This window comes from Monocercomonoides exilis, assembly GCF_001643675.1.
Source record: "Monocercomonoides exilis strain PA203 chromosome Unknown scaffold26-1319188, whole genome shotgun sequence".
NCBI classification, from domain to species: Eukaryota; Preaxostyla; order Oxymonadida; family Polymastigidae; genus Monocercomonoides; species Monocercomonoides exilis.
Window position 1 is genome coordinate 1059964 of NW_027150571.1, and position 21612 is coordinate 1081575.

Sequence of the window (21612 nt, forward strand, 5' to 3'; positions counted from 1 at the left end):
TAACTATCAACTGAAAAATTAAATAAATGGCTCAAAATGTTTGATTATTAAAATTGTTTATTCGTCAATTGATTTGCAAAATTTTTGTGACAAAACTATTTCTATCATTTGCATTAGGAGCCAAAGAAGCTCTCGTCATTTCCACCAGAGAAGTTGAGCATTGAAATTCCAGCATCAAATCTTATGGATTTGCTACAAAATGTTCAGTCATTGCCAGTTACACCATCAAAAATTCAGCCACTTCTTTCACCAGATTTTATTCCAAGACGGTTATTTCAAAGAACTTCATCATTCCTTTCCCCTTCGTTGGGAAAATGGGTTATTATTCCAGATTTCCCATCCTTTCAAGGTTTCTTTGAACAATTTTATATTTTATTCGAAAGAAATTACTTTTTCTTAGAAACACCCCCTTATAGGAGGACAGCTTTATTAATTTCAAAATTAGAAGCATGCTGTACGCCTGTGGACTGGAGCGAAAAAGCTTCAGATATTTGTGTTCATTCTCGCAATCTGAAAGAAAAACATTTAAGATCGATTCTTAATTATATACAAGCAATGCAGAATCAAATTGAACCAACAGACGGTGATGGCTCGTTTTCATACGAAAGTTCTGAGTCTTCTACTCCTGGGAGCATTTGCGAAGATTCTCAGCAATTTGTCGATTTTCCTCCGCAAACCTGGCCTTCAGTGAAAAAATTCATTCAGTCAAACTTGCTTCGGGGCATATCAGAGCATGATGCTCTGTCTAAAGCGACGTTTGAATTCGACGAGGAAGATGCGGTTCTTCTGAAGGAATGGGTGCATCTGGAGCTCTGCTACGAGATAACGCTCCTGTTCATTCTTTCGCTGAATGTGAACCCACACAAGGCGAGGGACGTCACGATCACTCCAGACGTAGTCGCAGGCTTTGTCGAGGCGATGGACAGTGTCGACGCGCGCGAGCGGGACTCAGCTAAGGCGGTGCTGCACTGGATCTACTCGCGCTACCCTTCGCGCCGCTCCTTCATCCGGAAGAGCCTGGCGATTGTGTTTGACCAGATCGCAAGCGACGAGCTGAGATTCAACGGCATCAACGAGATTATGGATCTGATGGTGTCTGTGGCGACAGGGATGAGTGTGCCTATCAAAGACGACATCCTGCACCTCTTCACACACGGGGTGCTCCGGCTGCATGCTGCCCCTACTCTCCCGCTTTTTGGAAGGAGGCTCAGCGCCCTTGACACAATCTACGTGAGCAAAGAGAACAGGCTGTGTGTGGCTGTGCTGGAATGCTTGTGGCGTCTGTGGCCGAAAGTGTCGTCGCAGAAGGAGACTTTGTTTCTGGACGAGATGGAAGATGTCATCGAGACAGTCGGGGCAGAGAAGTTCATTGAGATCTGCAAGGAGCATAAAGAGAACGTGAAGCTTCTAACTGATGGGAAACTGAGTGAGCGAGAATATTCTGCTGTTTATCATTCGCCCTCGCCATCGCATACACCTACGCCTTCGTTTTCGCCATCATTTTCGCCATCATTTTCGCCTTCGCCTTCTCCTTTTCCTGCTCCTTCTTCTTATTCCTCGCCTTCTTCGTCTCCTTCACCTCCGTCTGCTCATTCCCCTTCCCTGTTTGCTTCTTCTTCTTCTTCTTCTTCTTCTTCTCCACCTCATTCTCTTTCTCCTTCTCTTCCTCCTCTTCAAAATTCCTCAATTTCTAACCAAAATTCATCTTTTTCTGATTCACACCTGCCAAATAATACAACTCCTACTCTTTCTCTTTCCTCTTCTTCTCCTTCTCACCATCCATCAAAACCCCTCGTTTTGTCCTCCTATCCATCTTCCCACACCCGCCGCTCCAGAACACCCAAACTGCCTCTTCTCCACAAGCTTTTCGTTATTCTTGCCCATTGCATCGAAAGCCCCAACTTCAATGTGGCTGAACGGGCACTTCAATACTTCGCTAATGCGACAATTACGAAGCTGCTGCAGGAGACGAAGCAAGCGTCGCTTCCTGTTTTGTTTGTGGCGATGTACAGATGCAGCCGAGGGCATTGGAATGAAGGGGTGAAAACATTAAGCTTGTCTGCACTGAAGGTGTTGGAAGAAATTGACTCGTTGTTGTTTGACATGTGTGCGAGGAATGCGAAGGAGAGGAGCGAGACGAGAGAAAGAGTGGGGGAAGGGGTGTGGAGGTGTGTGGAGAGGAAGGCGTGGGAGAGGGTGAGGGGGTGGAGGAGAGATAGAAGGAAGAGGAAGAAGGAGAAGGAGAAGGAGAAAGAGAAAGAGAAGGAAATAAAGGAGATTGGGAATACTATTGAAATAAACAATGATAAAGAGAAAAATAATTTTAGTTCAAAAGATGAGTCTAAAACCGGAAAAAATCTAATTTCTCCGAACCACAATGAAAACTTAAGCTCCGAAGTTGAATCGCCAAGTGAGTCTGAAAAGGTATTGTGGTGGCTCGATTTGCCAGCAGAAATACCGAATTGCGGAATTTATTCATCATCTTCATCACCATCATCATCTTCTTCTGCTTTGAACAATAATAACATCATTTCATCATCATCTTCCTATTCTTCCACTTCATCAGCTTCTTCTTCTCTTTCCTCTTCTCCTTCTTCTTCTCTTTCTCAAACTACTCTTCTTTCTCCTTCTCCCGACGCAAACGAAAGCGTATTTTCTTCTGTTTCTTCGTTTAATGAAAAAGATAGCTTGGATTGTGAAGAAGAAATGGAAGAAGAGAAGAAGAAGAAGAAGAAGAAGAAGAAGTCAAATGAGAATAAAGAGGAACTAGAAATAAATACGTCATCATCATCATCTTCTTCTTCTTCCACTTCCACTTCCTCTTCTTCCTCTTCTTCTCCTTCTCCTTCTCTTCTCAACCCAACTACAAATTTAATGTTCAGCATCATTTCTTCTTCTCGCCTTCATCCAAATGTGAAAAGGTTGATGAAATCTTCTTCTTCTTCTTCTTCTTTCTCTTTCTCTTTTCCTCCTCCTCCTCCTCCTCCTCCTCTTCACCCTCCATTTAAACTTTCTTCCTCTTTATCTTCTTCTTCTTCTTCTTCTTCTTCTTCTTCCTTTTCCTCTTCCTCTTCTTCTTCTTTTTCTTCCTCTTTCTCCAAAAACATGCCATTTCCTCAGTCAAAACTTGCTCTTTCTTCTTGTTCTTCTTCTGCTTCTTTCGCTTCTTATGCTTCTTTTGCCTCTTTCGAAGAGTTTTCTTGTGCTCCAACAGAAAGAGAGAGAAACAATTTGGATTGTTATTCAGGGGAAAAGGGGAGAATGGAAGAAGAGAAGAAAGAAGAGAAGAAAGAAGAGAAGAAAGAAGAGAAAGAAGGAGAAAAAGGAGATGAAAAAGGAAAAGAAGAAGGAAATAGAGCTTCTGAAATACTTTCAAATGAGTCTTGCAACGGGAAAAACGTTAATATCAATGCCAAAGACGAAATAAATGCAACATCATCATCATCATCATCTTCTTCTTCTTCTTCTTCTTCTTCTTCTTCTTCTTCTTCTTCTTCTTCTGATCCCTTAGAGCTCAATCCTGATGATGAAGCAGCAAAACCAGTTGATTTCGAACTCGATTTGGATGAAGACGCAATTGATACACCAAATTCCAAGCTTGAAAAGAGGAAGAATGTGATGTTAGCTGCTGGAGTGAAGGAAGAAGAAGAAGGGAAAGAGAAGGAGAAGGAGAAAGAAAGAGAGAAAGATAAAGAAAATGATAATTCTTCTTCTTCTTCCTCTTCTTCTTCTTCTTCTTCCTCTCTTTCTTCCCCACTTCCTTCTCCACACCCTTCCCTTCTTCCTTCCATTGGAGTGCGAAGAAAATCTCTTCTTCCGTCTTCGATTAGCCAATTGTTGCAAGACGAGCTTTCGAGTTATGTTTCAGTGGAGAAGAGGAGCCTGGAGACAGTGGCTGCAGCAGTTATGAACAGTGTGAAGAAGAGGGAGGAGAAGGAAGGAGAGAAGGAGAAAGAGGAAAAGGAAAGGGAAGGAGAAAGAGGAGAAGGAGAAAGAAATGATTATGAGATTGAAAATGGCAAAAAGAATGAGAAAGGAAAAGAAAAAGAAGAAGGAAAAGTTAACAATAAAGAAAACAACTTGGCCAATTTGACAACAAACAAGTCAGAAAGCAACAGAAATTCACAAGAATTTAGTTCATCAATTGAACATTTGAGCAATGAAGAAGGTAAAACAAAAGCAGAAGACGAAAATGCAACCGAAGCTGAATTAAAAACAAAAAGCAAAGAAAATAACAAAGAAAGAGAAAGAGAGAAAGAGAAAGACAAAGAGAAAGACAAAGAAAAAAACAAAGACAAAATAAAAACCAATGAAAAACCTTCTTGTCATTCGCGCCACAATTCGAAAACGAATGAAAATGCACCCGAAATCGACGAAGAGTTTGTGAAGATGCTGCAAGATCGAATCAACCCTCCATTTAATCCTTTGCTCCAGTCAGTTTCACGAAGAAATTCGGAATCGCGTTCTTCTTCGATTGCTTCACAGGAATCTCTGTTGATGTCGTTGAATGCAATGAGCCAGCAGAGACAAGGGGGAGGAGGAGGAGGAGGGAAGAATAAGATGAATGAGGGGAAGGAAGAGAAGGAAGAGAACGAAAAGAAAGAAGGGAAAGGAGAAGAAGAAATAAAACCAGGAATATCAAAAAATGTTGAAAGAGAAGAAGAAAAAGATATGAAAACAATGGATGATCAATCTGATAAGCAAGCATGGGAAAGAAAAGGTGGCAGTGTAACTATTAAGGAGAACGATAAAGTCAAAAATGAAGGAGAAGGGGAAGGAAGAGAAGGAAGAGATAGGGAGAATGGGAAGAAGATGAAGAAGAATGAAACTTCAATAGAAGAACCAATATTGCCAACGATGGTGAAACAAGAAAGTTATTTTTCACTGCTTGAAAAAAAGATGAATGAAAATAAAGAAAATAAAAGAGAAAACAAAGAAAACAAAGAAAAAGAAGATATTTTCAATGAAAATTTCAGTTTTGCCAGTAAAATACCAGACGTTCTACAAAAGTCAACATATTCGATGATGAATGAAGCAGAGGTTGAAAATGTGAAAGAGAATAAAATTCGAGTGAGAAGGAAGGCTGATGAAATTATCGATGATTCTTTGTGTTCTTCTTCTTCTTCTACATCTTCTACATCTTCTCAAAAATTACCTGAACTAATTAAATCAAATTCTGTCATTAGAGAACAACCTTCAAAAAGTCATTTTCAATCAGAAAACATCAAAAATTACGCAAATTCTTCTCAAAATGCCAATTTTGAAGAAGAAGAAGAAAAAGAAGAAAATGAAAATGAGAAAGAAAGAGAAAGAGAAAGAGAGAAAGAAAAATTACCATTGCAAAATCGGAAGAAGAAGAAGAAATATAAAATTTCGAATGAATTTAAAGAAAATGTTCATAAAAAAGTTGGTTTTGTCACAGAATTTAGTGAAAATGTTGGATTTAACATGGGAAAAAGAGAAAGAGGAAAAGAAATAAGAAGAGGAGAAGGAGAAGGAAGAGAAGGAAGAAGAGAAGAAGGAAGAAGAGGAGAAAGAGGAGAAAGAAAAGAAGAAAGCCAAATAAATGAAAAAGATATGCTTCGTATAAGCAAAGCTATTTCTTCCTCTAAAACTTCTCACAATTCATCCAAATTTGCTCAAAAAACACAAAAATCTTCAAATTTGCTCAAAAATAGCAAAAAAGAGAAAAAAGGTGGAAGAGAAGAAGAAGAGAAAGAGAAAGAAAAAGAAGAAAACACATTTTTCTCTTCTTTCCCTTCTTTTTCTCTCTTTCGCCCTTTCCCATCCACTTCTTCTTCCATGAAACATTCTTCGGATTCAGAATTTTCACTTTTTAGCAGAAGCTCTCAATCATTTGCACTGCCTACTCTTCAGCTTCCTTCTGATTCAGATTTGGTTTGTGCTAGTTATTGTGGTGGCGGAGGAGGAGGAGGAGGAGGAGGAGGTGGTGGTGGTGGTGGTGGAATAAATGAGAACAACAATAAAAAGGTTAATAATTTTAATAATAATTATGGTTATAATTCATCGAATGCACAAATAAATAAGAAAAATGAAACAAGCTCAAATTCTTCATCAACATCTTCTCCTTCTCTTTCTCCTTCTCCCTCTTCTTCCACAAATCCAAGCCCTCCTTCTCTTCTCCGTTCTTGTAACTCTGCAGTTTTCCCTTCTTCCTCTTCTCCTTCCTCTTCCTCCTCCTCCTCCTCCTCCTCTTCTTCTTCTTCTTCTGTTCCTTTCCGACTCCACCAATCTTTCAGCCCAACACGTCACACAAAGCCACTTCGTTCAATCGATCCAACTACTTTCAATTCTTTCAAAACATTTTCTGATTTTCGCAATGTTCATACTGCTTCTCCTTCTTCGTCTTCTTCTTCTCTTTCTTCTTCTCCTTCGCCTTCGCCTTCTCCAATTCATTCTCCTTCTCATTCTTCATTTCCCTCTTCTTCCTCTTCCTCTTCTCCTCTTTCTCCTTCTCCTTCTCCTCTTCTCAAGCCCACTCGTCCTAATCGTTTGTGCCAATCACCCACTTTCATCAGAAGAGCACAAAGATCACATTCTTCTTTGAACCAACGCCACGTCTCATTAACTACCCTGCCTTCATTGAAAACTTCTTCTTCGACCGCTTCATTCACTTCTTCTTCTTCCTCTTCTGTTGATTCTTCTTCTTCTCCTCCTCCTCCTTTAAATTCATATCCATATAATTCATCTTCCTCTTCAACAACACCTTCACCAATTGATATCATTTCCAGCAAATCTCTTTTGTATTTGATCAACACCCCACTTTCATCCTCAACATCTTCTTCTTCTTCTTCTTCTTCTTCTTCTTCTTCTTTGCTTCCTCCTTCTTCTTCAGTATTTCTTCCACTTTCCTCTTCTTGTTCTCGCTCCCGTTCCAGTTCCCGTTCTCATTCTCGCTCTCGTTCGCCTTCTCCTTCTCCTTCTCCTTCTCCTTCTCCTTCTCCTTCATCTTCATCTTCATCTTCATCTTCCACTCCTTCTTCCTCTTCCTCTCGTTCTCGTTCTCGTTCCCCTTCTCGTTCTCTCTCTCCAACTCTTTCTACTTCCCTCTCCCCTTCTCTTTCTCTCTCCCCTTCTCTTTCTCATTCTCTTGTAGATTCTCGTTCTTCTTCCTCTTCTTTCTCTTCTTCTTTTTCCTCTTCTCTTTCTCCTTCTCCTTCTCCTTCTCCTCTTCTTCCTCTGCGATGGAAGCTTCCTAGCTCAAATACCTCAAATCTTCCTGTTTTTGACCCAGTTGAAAGCGAAGAAGCGTCTACCAATTGTATTTCTTTGTGCCTCACTGAAAACTCTTGCCAATCCAAAAAACGAAATTTTCCTTCTTCTTCTTCTTCTTCATCGTCATCTTCTTCTTCAGACTCAATTTCGCCTTCATTTTATTCACAAGCAATGAAATCAGAGCTGACTAATAAACAAAATCTTTCTTCGAATGTTCCTCTGTTTCCAGCATTTAAGCCGTCGCAGCCGGTGAAAGCAAGGATCGGGGCGACGAGGCTAATGAAGGAGCATGAAAAGGCAATGCAACAATACCAACATCAACAGCAGCATAGTCAATTTCATAATCAACATGTTAGTCAGCAAGTTAATCAGCATGTTAATCCACACATTCAGTATAGTCAGCATAATCAATTGAATCAGCACAATCAGCGCAATCAGTATAGCCAGTTTAGTCAGTATAGCCAGCATCATCCGCTTCAGAGTCAGCAGTTTCATCCATCTCAACAACAACAACAACAACAAAGCCAAAGCCAAAGTCAAAGTCAAAGTCAATATCAACATTCTCTTCAACCACAGAAAGTGAAGTCATCACAAGAATTGCCCCTCAGGCAAAGCATTGAAACTCCTTTTCATTCGACTGCTTCTTCTGTTTCTTCTGCTTCTTCTGCTTCTTCTGCTTCAGCTCAGCTGCCTCCTCTTCTGCAAAGGAAGAAGGAGAGGAAAGAAACACACAGTTTGTTCAGAAGTGGTTCAAAAACAGGGAGTTCGATGATTTCTTTGGTTGATTCGGTATAGGCTGTTTGGAAGGAGTGAAAAAAATGAATATCTCATAGAAAAAAGAAGTCAAAGAATGTTATTTGATTTTTATTTATTTATTTATTTCAAGTCAAAAGGAAGAATGATTTGAAGCCTGAGAAAGTGAGGATTTTGAATTCGTCTTGTTAATTTTTGCTTGTCATAGAAAATAAACTGAAGGGAATTGGATGTTATATTTTCTTCTCTGTTCTTCTCTTTCCTTTCCTTTCCTTTCCTTTCCTTTTCGATATTTCAATATTGTTTTTCTCAAATTCAATTTTCTCTTCCTTTTTAAAAAATACTTTTGAAAACGTCTTTGTTTTTGAAGAAATTGAGAGAAAATGTGTATTTTTGGCGAGTTTGAAGCCTGATTGTATTTCTATCTTTTTTTCGTTTCTTTCTTTCTTCATGATGATGGTTTTGTGAGTCTGTTTTGTTTCTTTCTTTCTTTCTTCTTTTTCTTCTTTTTCTTTGATCATTATTTTTTTTAAATCTATTTGAAGAATTGAGGCTATGAAGTTTCACAGCAATAATTCATTTGGTGCGTATTTTCAGTTTTGCATGCATTTTGAAATCATTCTCGAGATTTCCTTTCCTTCTTTTTTTAAGCTTTTTTTTTTCTAACTTAAGCAAAGTTTATTTCGAATTATTGAGAGAGAGAAAAAATGTTTGCATTTTCAATTCTTTATTCTTTTTTTTTTTAATTTTATTTTTCAATTTTTTTATTTTTTTAATTAACACCCCCAATCCCCATCAACTACATCAACCCTATCACCTTTATCAACTCCATCAACATTATCATTTTCATTTATGTCTTCATTGTTATCAACCCCTTTTGCCCTTTCGGCCCCATATCCTCCGTTTTTTGACTCCAATCCTTGCATTCTGTTATATATTTATATATATATTTATATTTGTGCATAATTGTGAAAGAGAGAGAGAGTAAGAGAATGAGTGAATGAGTGAGAAAGAGAGAAGTTGCTTCAATTATGTTATGTATGTTATAACATAACTTTTCCTGGAAAAGTTATGTTATTCAATGATTCAGGTTATGGAAAAGTTGCTTGTTTCGTTAAAAGTTGGGATATGCTTTTCTATTTTGAATATGAATCCTATATTTGGAGGGGGGAACGAAGTTTAGTCTTTTCTGTTGATTATTTTTATTATTGTTGTTATTAAAAATGTTATGATTAATAAGTCTCATTTTGGTTGAAGAATTCAAAAATTTTGCGTTGTTCTTCATTTTGCTGATATCTACGTATTCTTTCATTTATATTGGTTGAAAACGAAGCATCCAACCAATTTATTTGATCATTTTTTGAGTTATATTTGTAAATCTATTTATTGTATTTCAAATTGCTCTTAATTCCAAATTTCAAAACTTATCATTTGTATAATATGTTGTAATCTGTTAAGCACCCTTCTATTGATTAATTTTGCATTTTGTTTGTAATTTTCTTTTAATGAAATAAATAGCTTTTATTATTTTCACAAATAATCTTTAATGAAAATTTGTCAAAAATATTTGTTTCTTCGATTTTAACTTTCCTTTTCTTGTTTTATTTTTTTTTTTAAGAATTAACTTTTGTAAGAAAATGTCATTCAAATGATTTTTTGTCATTCAAAGATTTTTTTCTTTTCAGAAATCTTATTTGTTTGTTTTCTTTTCTTCAATTCCGATTCTTTTCAAAAATTAAATTAAGAAGAATAAAGGCATACTTTTTTTGAACTTCGAATGGCTTGTTTGTGTTGATTTCAAAATAGCAAAAATCATGTGCATAAAATAAAATTTGATAAAAATAAAAATATCAAAAACATTCAGAATGAAATGAAGAAGAAAATGATGATGAGTACCTTTTCGCAGATTATGAAATTTCATTCCATCAAATAATTGAAAATTGATGCTTAATGATGAATAATGTATATGTTGAGATCATCAGGTGAACGCCAAAAACTAGCAGATTTAGAAACAGGCTCATATAAGCTAACGATAATATCTTCATATCCTTCTTCTTCCATCTTCTCACGCAGTTTTCGATAAAACATTGTTTTCTTCATTGCCTTTCCATTCATCCAGTTCCAGATAAATGAAAAAATTCCAAAACCACCTTTTTCTTTTTCGGTATTTCCGCTCAATATTTTCGAAATCCTTTCAAAAACTATCTCACCACGTATAATCAATTCACCTTCAATTGTGGGCTGAAGCATTTCCTCCAGAATGAAGTCAACAAGCTCTTCACGAAGCAAGAATTTCTCTGAATATTTTTCATCTAAAGAAATTTCCCAAAAAAATGAAAAGCACTTCTCATACACTTCTTTATGATTTCTCCTTGCCAACCTGCACAGATCAACAAGAAGTTTTGTAAGTTTGGCATATTCCTCATTCTGCACTTTGCTTGATACACCATTAGCGCACACCATATAGAGCCATCTCATCAAAAGAAGCTCTTCTTTCGTTCCAATTCCAGTTTCCTCTCCTTTTCTCTTCCAATCCACACGTTTTGACAGATCTTCAAGCTCCCTAATTGCTTCACTCTCGAAATGAAGCTCATTAAAAACTGCACTTACAAAAATATATTCAGATGGCTGTCTTTCAAGTAAAAATTGCCAAGCAGACTGATACGCCAGAGGTGTAAGGTTGTTGTTCTCCTGATGAAATACGATGATTTTCAAAATCTGTTCAAAATATATTTCTTTTTTTATTTTCTATTTAAAGAAAAGAAACAATTAAATATCAAAGATAATGCAATGCCACACCACCAAATTCGAAACGCAACTCAAAGCCAGCAAAGCCATTTCAACTTCTTTTTTTGCTTTTTCACTTTTCTCTTCGTTCAAGGCAACTTCAATCAAGAAAACAACACAAATCACATATAATGAGTGTGAAGCGTAGTCCCCAGCCAAAAATAGAAAACATTCGCAAAGGTTAACTAAAAGCTTTTTGTTCCTTCCTTCTTTCTTCTTCACTTCATCAAATATCATAGTTGCAAATCTTTTGCACAACAGTGATCCAAAACTTGAAAAGGGGGAAATGCCGTACAAAATTCTACGGTATCCCATTTGCTTCAGTAATTGAATGGCATTTTCCAAAGACAATTTGTTATCTTCTATCATAACATCCATTTTTTCAAGCATTTCTTCTTTAAAAATGGACACATATTCTTTTCCTTCCATTTCTTTTATCAGTCCATTCATTTCTTCAATTTTTAATCTTTGCTCAATTTTTGTATAATTCTCCAGTTCATTAAACAATGCTTCAAAATAGATAAAAAAAAACAATAACAATCATCAGGATGTTAAACGCAACTATGTAACAAGCCTTTGAATTTTGTGGAAGGAAACTTCTGCTTTTTTCCCTCAAGCCAATGCAATCAGAAATCACCACAATATGCCATTTATATTGCGCAATCGTATTGTTGGAAAGAACAAAATAACAAAAAATTGAAACATTTCAAAATTAATAAAATATTTGATTGCACACCGTCCGTTGTTGCACTGACATTTTTTTACAAGTGACTATCGAGAAAAGCAATGACTTTATTTGATCTGTTTCTTGTTATGGATAAGATGATCAGTATATTTTCTGAACACGAAATCACAACAAAAATAATTCTTATTCGAAAATAACAATAATTTTATTAGGAAAAAAATTTTTTGATTGAAAAATTTTACAATTCGATTTCATTACGGAAAAAATTGTTAATGTAAGTAATTATTCGGCACACAAAAAATCAATAGGGACTTTAATTTTCTGGCTCTCAAGAGCACTTTTAGAAAAAATAAAATGAAAGAAATTATTAAATATATTATAATAAGCAATTCCTGAAAAAATTTTTTATTTTTTTATTTTTGTGAAGAGATATGGTATTTTTTGTTTTATTTTTCAAATTAAAGACTTGCTCATATTTTCACGAGCTTTTTGTTTTGAGTGTTTTGAGTTATATCATTGTTAATAAACTGAAAATTTTTATGTTTTTGGTTATTTTTCATTGTTTAACACTTCATTTTTTTATTTCTTTTTCCATTTTAATAAGTTTCTATGAAATTAGAAACAATTGTTGAGTTGAAAATTGTAATGGTTTTTCATGTAGAAGAATAGTTGAAAAAAATGATTGTTTCATGTAACGCAAAAATTAAGAAATGAAAGAAAGAGATTTGAAGCAAAAAACACAAAAATGAACAAAAACAAGTGTTTAAGTATTATAATCACAATCATTATAAATATAAGATTTTCTTCCTTTTGTATATCGTTATTTGTCGGTAATTTTTATATTTTCTCTTTTCAATTAACGAAAAATCTTATTTATACAAATATAATTTTCAATTTGTCGAAATTTAGTGAAATGCAAAAAATAATAATAAAACGAGGTATTTAATATCAAACAATAACCAAAAACATAAAGAAGTTAAGATTATTAACAATGATATAACTCAAAACACTCAAAACAAAAAGCACATGAAAATATGTGCAAGTCTTTGATATTAAAAAAAACAAAAAAAATACCAGATCTTTTTTCTTGAATTGAAAAATAAAAAATATTTTCAGGAATAGCACATACTATCATTTTGAAGATTTCCTGTTATTTCATTTTTTCGAAAAGTGCCCCAGAGAGCCAGAAAATTTTGGTCCCGATTTATTTTTTGGGTACCGATAAATAACTGACCCTTATCATAATGAAAAAGATTTGCGTTATGAATCAAATATTCGATATTTTTATCTCATTTTACACTTTATTTATCATCAGTTGAATTTTGATGTTTTTTTTATGAAAAATTTATGAAATAGTTATATCTAAGTTTTTTTGTTTTGATATTGGAAAACAAAACTGAATTTTTTTCTTTTTGAATTGCGATATATAAATTTCCATTTTTTTAAAAAATCAAAAAAAAAAAAAAAAAATATTTGAAAATGCACTTATTGATTGCTATCCAATAAATGCAGTTGAACATCATTCCTTTTCATTCAAATATTCAAAAAAATGAACACATTTCATTTATTATTTTTGATCGCAAAAAGTTCATATTATGTTCGATGTTTTTTTATGAAAATACACCAAAAATAATTCTAATTCGAAAAAAAATAATTCAATTTCGAAAATTAATAATTCGAATTCGGAATTAATAATTCGAAATCGAAAAAAATAATTCGATTTCGGAATTAATATTTCAATTTCGAAAATTAATAATTCGAATTCGGAATTAATAATTCGAAATCGAAAAAAATAATTCGATTTCGGAATTAATATTTCAAATTCGAAAATTAATAATTCGAATTCGGAATTAATAATTCGAAATCGAAAAAAATAATTCGATTTCGAAAATTAATAATTCAAATTCGGAATTAATAATTCGAAATCGAAAAAAAATAATTCGATTTCGGAATTAATATTTCAATTTCGAAAATTAATAATTCGAATTCGGAATTAATAATTCGAAATCGAAAAAAATAATTCGATTTCGGAATTAATATTTCAATTTCGAAAATTAATAATTCGAATTCGGAATTAATAATTCGAAATCGAAAAAAATAATTCGATTTCGGAATTAATATTTCAATTTCGAAAATTAATAATTCGAATTCGGAATTAATAATTCGAAATCGAAAAAAATAATTCGATTTCGGAATTAATATTTCAAATTCGAAAATTAATAATTCGAATTCGGAATTAATAATTCGAAATCGAAAAAAAATAATTCGATTTCGGAATTAATATTTCAAATTCGAAAATTAATAATTCGAATTCGGAATTAATAATTCGAAATCGAAAAAAAATAATTCGATTTCGGAATTAATATTTCAATTTCGAAAATTAATAATTCGAATTCGGAATTAATAATTCGAAATCGAAAAAAAATAATTCGATTTCGAAAATTAATAATTCAAATTCGGAATTAATAATTCGAAATCGAAAAAAAATAATTCGATTTCGGAATTAATATTTCAATTTCGAAAATTAATAATTCGAATTCGGAATTAATAATTCGAAATCGAAAAAAAATAATTCGATTTCGGAATTAATATTTCAATTTCGAAAATTAATAATTCGAATTCGGAATTAATAATTCGAAATCGAAAAAAAATAATTCGATTTCGGAATTAATATTTCAAATTCGAAAATTAATAATTCGAATTCGGAATTAATAATTCGAAATCGAAAAAAAATAATTCGATTTCGAAAATTAATAATTCAAATTCGGAATTAATAATTCGAAATCGAAAAAAAATAATTCGATTTCGGAATTAATATTTCAATTTCGAAAATTAATAATTCGAATTCGGAATTAATAATTCGAAATCGAAAAAAATAATTCGATTTCGGAATTAATATTTCAATTTCGAAAATTAATAATTCGAATTCGGAATTAATAATTCGAAATCGAAAAAAATAATTCGATTTCGAAAATTAATAATTCAAATTCGGAATTAATAATTCGAAATCGAAAAAAATAATTCGATTTCGGAATTAATATTTCAATTTCGAAAATTAATAATTCGAATTCGGAATTAATAATTCGAAATCGAAAAAAATAATTCGATTTCGGAATTAATATTTCAATTTCGAAAATTAATAATTCGAATTCGGAATTAATAATTCGAAATCGAAAAAAATAATTCGATTTCGGAATTAATATTTCAATTTCGAAAATTAATAATTCGAATTCGGAATTAATAATTCGAAATCGAAAAAAATAATTCGATTTCGAAAATTAATAATTCAAATTCGGAATTAATAATTCGAAATCGAAAAAAAATAATTCGATTTCGGAATTAATATTTCAATTTCGAAAATTAATAATTCGAATTCGGAATTAATAATTCGAAATCGAAAAAAATAATTCGATTTCGGAATTAATATTTCAAATTCGAAAATTAATAATTCGAATTCGGAATTAATAATTCGAAATCGAAAAAAAATAATTCGATTTCGAAAATTAATAATTCAAATTCGGAATTAATAATTCGAAATCGAAAAAAAATAATTCGATTTCGGAATTAATATTTCAATTTCGAAAATTAATAATTCGAATTCGGAATTAATAATTCGAAATCGAAAAAAAATAATTCGATTTCGGAATTAATATTTCAATTTCGAAAATTAATAATTCGAATTCGGAATTAATAATTCGAAATCGAAAAAAAATAATTCGATTTCGGAATTAATATTTCAATTTCGAAAATTAATAATTCGAATTCGGAATTAATAATTCGAAATCGAAAAAAAATAATTCGATTTCGGAATTAATATTTCAATTTCGAAAATTAATAATTCGAATTCGGAATTAATAATTCGAAATCGAAAAAAAATAATTCGATTTCGAAAATTAATAATTCAAATTCGGAATTAATAATTCGAAATCGAAAAAAAATAATTCGATTTCGGAATTAATATTTCAATTTCGAAAATTAATAATTCGAATTCGGAATTAATAATTCGAAATCGAAAAAAAATAATTCGATTTCGAAAATTAATAATTCAAATTCGGAATTAATAATTCGAAATCGAAAAAAAATAATTCGATTTCGGAATTAATATTTCAATTTCGAAAATTAATATTTCAAATTCGGAATTAATAATTCGAAATCGAAAAAAATAATTCGATTTCGGAATTAATATTTCAATTTCGAAAATTAATAATTCGAATTCGGAATTAATAATTCGAAATCGAAAAAAATAATTCGATTTCGAAAATTAATAATTCGAATTCGGAATTAATAATTCGAAATCGAAAAAAATAATTCGATTTCGGAATTAATATTTCAAATTCGAAAATTAATATTTCAAATTCGGAATTAATAATTCGAAATCGAAAAAAATAATTCGATTTCGGAATTAATATTTCAATTTCGAAAATTAATAATTCGAATTCGGAATTAATAATTCGAAATCGAAAAAAATAATTCGATTTCGAAAATTAATAATTCGAATTCGGAATTAATAATTCGAAATCGAAAAAAATAATTCGATTTCGGAATTAATATTTCAAATTCGAAAATTAATAATTCGAATTCGGAATTAATAATTCGAAATCGAAAAAAATAATTCGATTTCGGAATTAATATTTCAAATTCGAAAATTAATATTTCAAATTCGAAAATTAATAATTCAAATTCGGAATTAATAATTCGAATTCGGAAATTAATAATTCAAATTCGGAATTAATAATTCGAAATCGAAAAAAATAATTCGATTTCGGAATTAATATTTCAAATTCGAAAATTAATAATTCGAATTCGGAATTAATAATTCGAAATCGAAAAAAATAATTCGATTTCGAAAATTAATAATTCAAATTCGGAATTAATAATTCGAAATCGAAAAAAAATAATTCGATTTCGGAATTAATATTTCAATTTCGAAAATTAATAATTCGAATTCGGAATTAATAATTCGAAATCGAAAAAAATAATTCGATTTCGGAATTAATATTTCAAATTCGAAAATTAATAATTCGAATTCGGAATTAATAATTCGAAATCGAAAAAAATAATTCGATTTCGGAATTAATATTTCAAATTCGAAAATTAATAATTCGAATTCGGAATTAATAATTCGAAATCGAAAAAAATAATTCGATTTCGAAAATTAATAATTCGAATTCGGAATTAATAATTCGAAATCGAAAAAAATAATTCGATTTCGGAATTAATATTTCAATTTCGAAAATTAATAATTCGAATTCGGAATTAATAATTCGAAATCGAAAAAAATAATTCGATTTCGGAATTAATATTTCAAATTCGAAAATTAATATTTCAAATTCGGAATTAATAATTCGAAATCGAAAAAAATAATTCGATTTCGGAATTAATATTTCAATTTCGAAAATTAATAATTCGAATTCGGAATTAATAATTCGAAATCGAAAAAAATAATTCGATTTCGAAAATTAATAATTCGAATTCGGAATTAATAATTCGAAATCGAAAAAAATAATTCGATTTCGGAATTAATATTTCAATTTCGAAAATTAATAATTCGAATTCGGAATTAATAATTCGAAATCGAAAAAAATAATTCGATTTCGGAATTAATATTTCAAATTCGAAAATTAATATTTCAAATTCGGAATTAATAATTCGAAATCGAAAAAAAATAATTCGATTTCGGAATTAATATTTCAAATTCGAAAATTAATAATTCGAATTCGGAATTAATAATTCGAAATCGAAAAAAAATAATTCGATTTCGGAATTAATATTTCAAATTCGAAAATTAATATTTCAAATTCGAAAATTAATAATTCAAATTCGGAATTAATAATTCGAATTCGGAAATTAATAATTCGATTTCGAAAAAAATAATTCAAATTCGAAAATTAATAATTCAAATTCGGAATTAATAATTCGAAATCGAAAAAAAATAATTCGATTTCGGAATTAATATTTCAAATTCGAAAATTAATAATTCGAATTCGGAATTAATAATTCGAAATCGAAAAAAAATAATTCGATTTCGAAAATTAATAATTCGATTTCGGAATTAATATTTCAAATTCGAAAATTAATATTTCAAATTCGAAAATTAATAATTCGATTTCGGAATTAATATTTCAAATTCGGAAATTAATAATTCAAATTCGGAATTAATAATTCGAAATCGAAAAAAAATAATTCGATTTCGGAATTAATATTTCAAATTCGAAAATTAATAATTCGAATTCGGAATTAATAATTCGAAATCGAAAAAAAATAATTCGATTTCGGAATTAATATTTCAATTTCGAAAATTAATAATTCGAATTCGGAATTAATAATTCGAAATCGAAAAAAAATAATTCGATTTCGGAATTAATATTTCAAATTCGAAAATTAATAATTCGAATTCGGAATTAATAATTCGAAATCGAAAAAAAATAATTCGATTTCGGAATTAATATTTCAATTTCGAAAATTAATAATTCGAATTCGGAATTAATAATTCGAAATCGAAAAAAAATAATTCGATTTCGGAATTAATATTTCAAATTCGAAAATTAATATTTCAAATTCGAAAATTAATAATTCGAATTCGGAATTAATAATTCGAAATCGAAAAAAATAATTCGATTTCGGAATTAATATTTCAATTTCGAAAATTAATAATTCGAATTCGGAATTAATAATTCGAAATCGAAAAAAATAATTCGATTTCGAAAATTAATAATTCAAATTCGGAATTAATAATTCGAAATCGAAAAAAATAATTCGATTTCGGAATTAATATTTCAATTTCGAAAATTAATAATTCGAATTCGGAATTAATAATTCGAAATCGAAAAAAATAATTCGATTTCGGAATTAATATTTCAAATTCGAAAATTAATAATTCGAATTCGGAATTAATAATTCGAAATCGAAAAAAATAATTCGATTTCGAAAATTAATAATTCAAATTCGGAATTAATAATTCGAAATCGAAAAAAATAATTCGATTTCGGAATTAATATTTCAATTTCGAAAATTAATAATTCGAATTCGGAATTAATAATTCGAAATCGAAAAAAATAATTCGATTTCGGAATTAATATTTCAATTTCGAAAATTAATAATTCGAATTCGGAATTAATAATTCGAAATCGAAAAAAATAATTCGATTTCGAAAATTAATAATTCAAATTCGGAATTAATAATTCGAAATCGAAAAAAATAATTCGATTTCGGAATTAATATTTCAATTTCGAAAATTAATAATTCGAATTCGGAATTAATAATTCGAAATCGAAAAAAATAATTCGATTTCGGAATTAATATTTCAATTTCGAAAATTAATAATTCGAATTCGGAATTAATAATTCGAAATCGAAAAAAATAATTCGATTTCGGAATTAATATTTCAATTTCGAAAATTAATAATTCGAATTCGGAATTAATAATTCGAAATCGAAAAAAATAATTCGATTTCGAAAATTAATAATTCAAATTCGGAATTAATAATTCGAAATCGAAAAAAATAATTCGATTTCGAAAATTAATAATTCAAATTCGGAATTAATAATTCGAAATCGAAAAAAATAATTCGATTTCGGAATTAATATTTCAAATTCGAAAATTAATAATTCGAATTCGGAATTAATAATTCGAAATCGAAAAAAAATAATTCGATTTCGGAATTAATATTTCAAATTCGAAAATTAATAATTCGAATTCGGAATTAATAATTCGAAATCGAAAAAAAATAATTCGATTTCGGAATTAATATTTCAATTTCGAAAATTAATAATTCGAATTCGGAATTAATAATTCGAAATCGAAAAAAATAATTCGATTTCGAAAATTAATAATTCAAATTCGGAATTAATAATTCGAAATCGAAAAAAAATAATTCGATTTCGGAATTAATATTTCAATTTCGAAAATTAATAATTCGAATTCGGAATTAATAATTCGAAATCGAAAAAAATAATTCGATTTCGGAATTAATATTTCAATTTCGAAAATTAATAATTCGAATTCGGAATTAATAATTCGAAATCGAAAAAAATAATTCGATTTCGGAATTAATATTTCAAATTCGAAAATTAATAATTCAAATTCGGAATTAATAATTCGAAATCGAAAAAAATAATTCGATTTCGGAATTAATATTTCAATTTCGAAAATTAATAATTCGAATTCGGAATTAATAATTCGAAATCGAAAAAAATAATTCGATTTCGGAATTAATATTTCAATTTCGAAAATTAATAATTCGAATTCGGAATTAATAATTCGAAATCGAAAAAAATAATTCGATTTCGGAATTAATATTTCAATTTCGAAAATTAATAATTCGAATTCGGAATTAATAATTCGAAATCGAAAAAAATAATTCGATTTCGAAAATTAATAATTCAAATTCGGAATTAATAATTCGAAATCGAAAAAAAATAATTCGATTTCGGAATTAATATTTCAATTTCGAAAATTAATAATTCGAATTCGGAATTAATAATTCGAAATCGAAAAAAAATAATTCGATTTCGGAATTAATATTTCAAATTCGAAAATTAATAATTCGAATTCGGAATTAATAATTCGAAATCGAAAAAAAATAATTCGATTTCGGAATTAATATTTCAATTTCGAAAATTAATAATTCGAATTCGGAATTAATAATTCGAAATCGAAAAAAAATAATTCGATTTCGAAAATTAATAATTCGATTTCGAAAATTAATATTTCAAATTCGAAAATTAATAATTCAAATTCGGAATTAATAATTCGAAATCGAAAAAAAATAATTCGATTTCGGAATTAATATTTCAAATTCGAAAATTAATAATTCGAATTCGGAATTAATAATTCGAAATCGAAAAAAAATAATTCGATTTCGAAAATTAATAATTCAAATTCGGAATTAATAATTCGAAATCGAAAAAAAATAATTCGATTTCGGAATTAATATTTCAAATTCGAAAATTAATAATTCGAATTCGGAATTAATAATTCGAAATCGAAAAAAATAATTCGATTTCGAAAATTAATAATTCAAATTCGGAATTAATAATTCGAAATCGAAAAAAAATAATTCGATTTCGGAATTAATATTTCAATTTCGAAAATTAATAATTCGAATTCGGAATTAATAATTCGAAATCGAAAAAAATAATTCGATTTCGGAATTAATATTTCAATTTCGAAAATTAATAATTCGAATTCGGAATTAATAATTCGAAATCGAAAAAAATAATTCGATTTCGAAAATTAATATTTCAAATTCGGAATTAATAATTCGAAATCGAAAAAAATAATTCGATTTCGGAATTAATATTTCAATTTCGAAAATTAATAATTCGAATTCGGAATTAATAATTCGAAATCGAAAAAAAATAATTCGATTTCGGAATTAATATTTCAATTTCGAAAATTAATAATTCGAATTCGGAATTAATAATTCGAAATCGAAAAAAAATAATTCGATTTCGGAATTAATATTTCAATTTCGAAAATTAATAATTCGAATTCGGAATTAATAATTCGAAATCGAAAAAAAATAATTCGATTTCGAAAATTAATAATTCAAATTGGCATAGGTCTATTTTGTACCAGTTTGGAAAGGCTTTTTTAAATTTTTTTATTAACGTATTATTAATTCTCATAATTATTGCAAGCAAACTGCTGATGGAAAAAGTCAAAATTCTTCCATCAAAAAATTGATATTTTTTCTATTTTTTCTCAACCCATAATATTTTCCTATTGATCGCAAAGAATTAAAAATTCAATTTTTGACTTTGTAAAGTTTTTTCATTAATTTCATAAGTGTGATTTTTATCAAAATTGTTTGTGTTTATTTTATGTTTCCTAATATTGTTATTACACCATTCGTATGTTGCTCTTTTCACAGAATAACTTTACCAATGTATTTATCATTTTCTCAAGAATATAAATTGAAATCGCGTTATAAATAATATATAGCACAAAGATTTATTGAAAGGTAGTGTGTGTATGTTTATAATAGTCGATGAATATTTTATCAAACTGTCATTTATTTTTTATTTTTATTTTTATTTTTTTTTTTTTGATTTGACTGAATAAGAAAAGACAGTTTAAGTGGAGGAAAATCTCACGTGTTTGAGTGCTCATTCGCTTCATGCTCTTTTTCAGATCGATATGGTGGAGGG

General features: G+C 29.5%; 2 protein-coding genes across 2 annotated transcripts; one reads left to right on the plus strand and one right to left on the minus strand.

The window, feature by feature from the left end:
* Nucleotides 1-26: 26 nt before the first annotated feature.
* MONOS_8914 (putative Protein phosphatase 2A regulatory B subunit (B56 family)) lies at nt 27-8031 on the plus strand (the record flags this gene model as incomplete). The annotated part of the gene is made up of 4 exons (XM_067879363.1): nt 27-38; nt 118-349; nt 401-2913; nt 3121-8031. 4 exons carry the CDS (start codon nt 27-29, stop codon nt 8029-8031), a joined length of 7668 nt encoding a protein of 2555 aa, XP_067726377.1.
* A 1719-nt stretch (nt 8032-9750) lies between these two features.
* On the minus strand, nt 9751-11576 carry MONOS_17676 (uncharacterized protein). Its single transcript, XM_067870618.1, has 4 exons — nt 11513-11576; nt 11351-11387; nt 10789-11285; nt 9751-10737 (listed from the first exon to the last, which is right to left on the minus strand). The coding sequence occupies exons 1-4, from the start codon at nt 11531-11533 to the stop codon at nt 9937-9939; spliced, it is 1356 nt and encodes a 451-aa protein (XP_067726378.1). The 5' UTR covers nt 11534-11576; the 3' UTR covers nt 9751-9936.
* Between the last annotated feature and the right edge of the window lie 10036 nt (nt 11577-21612).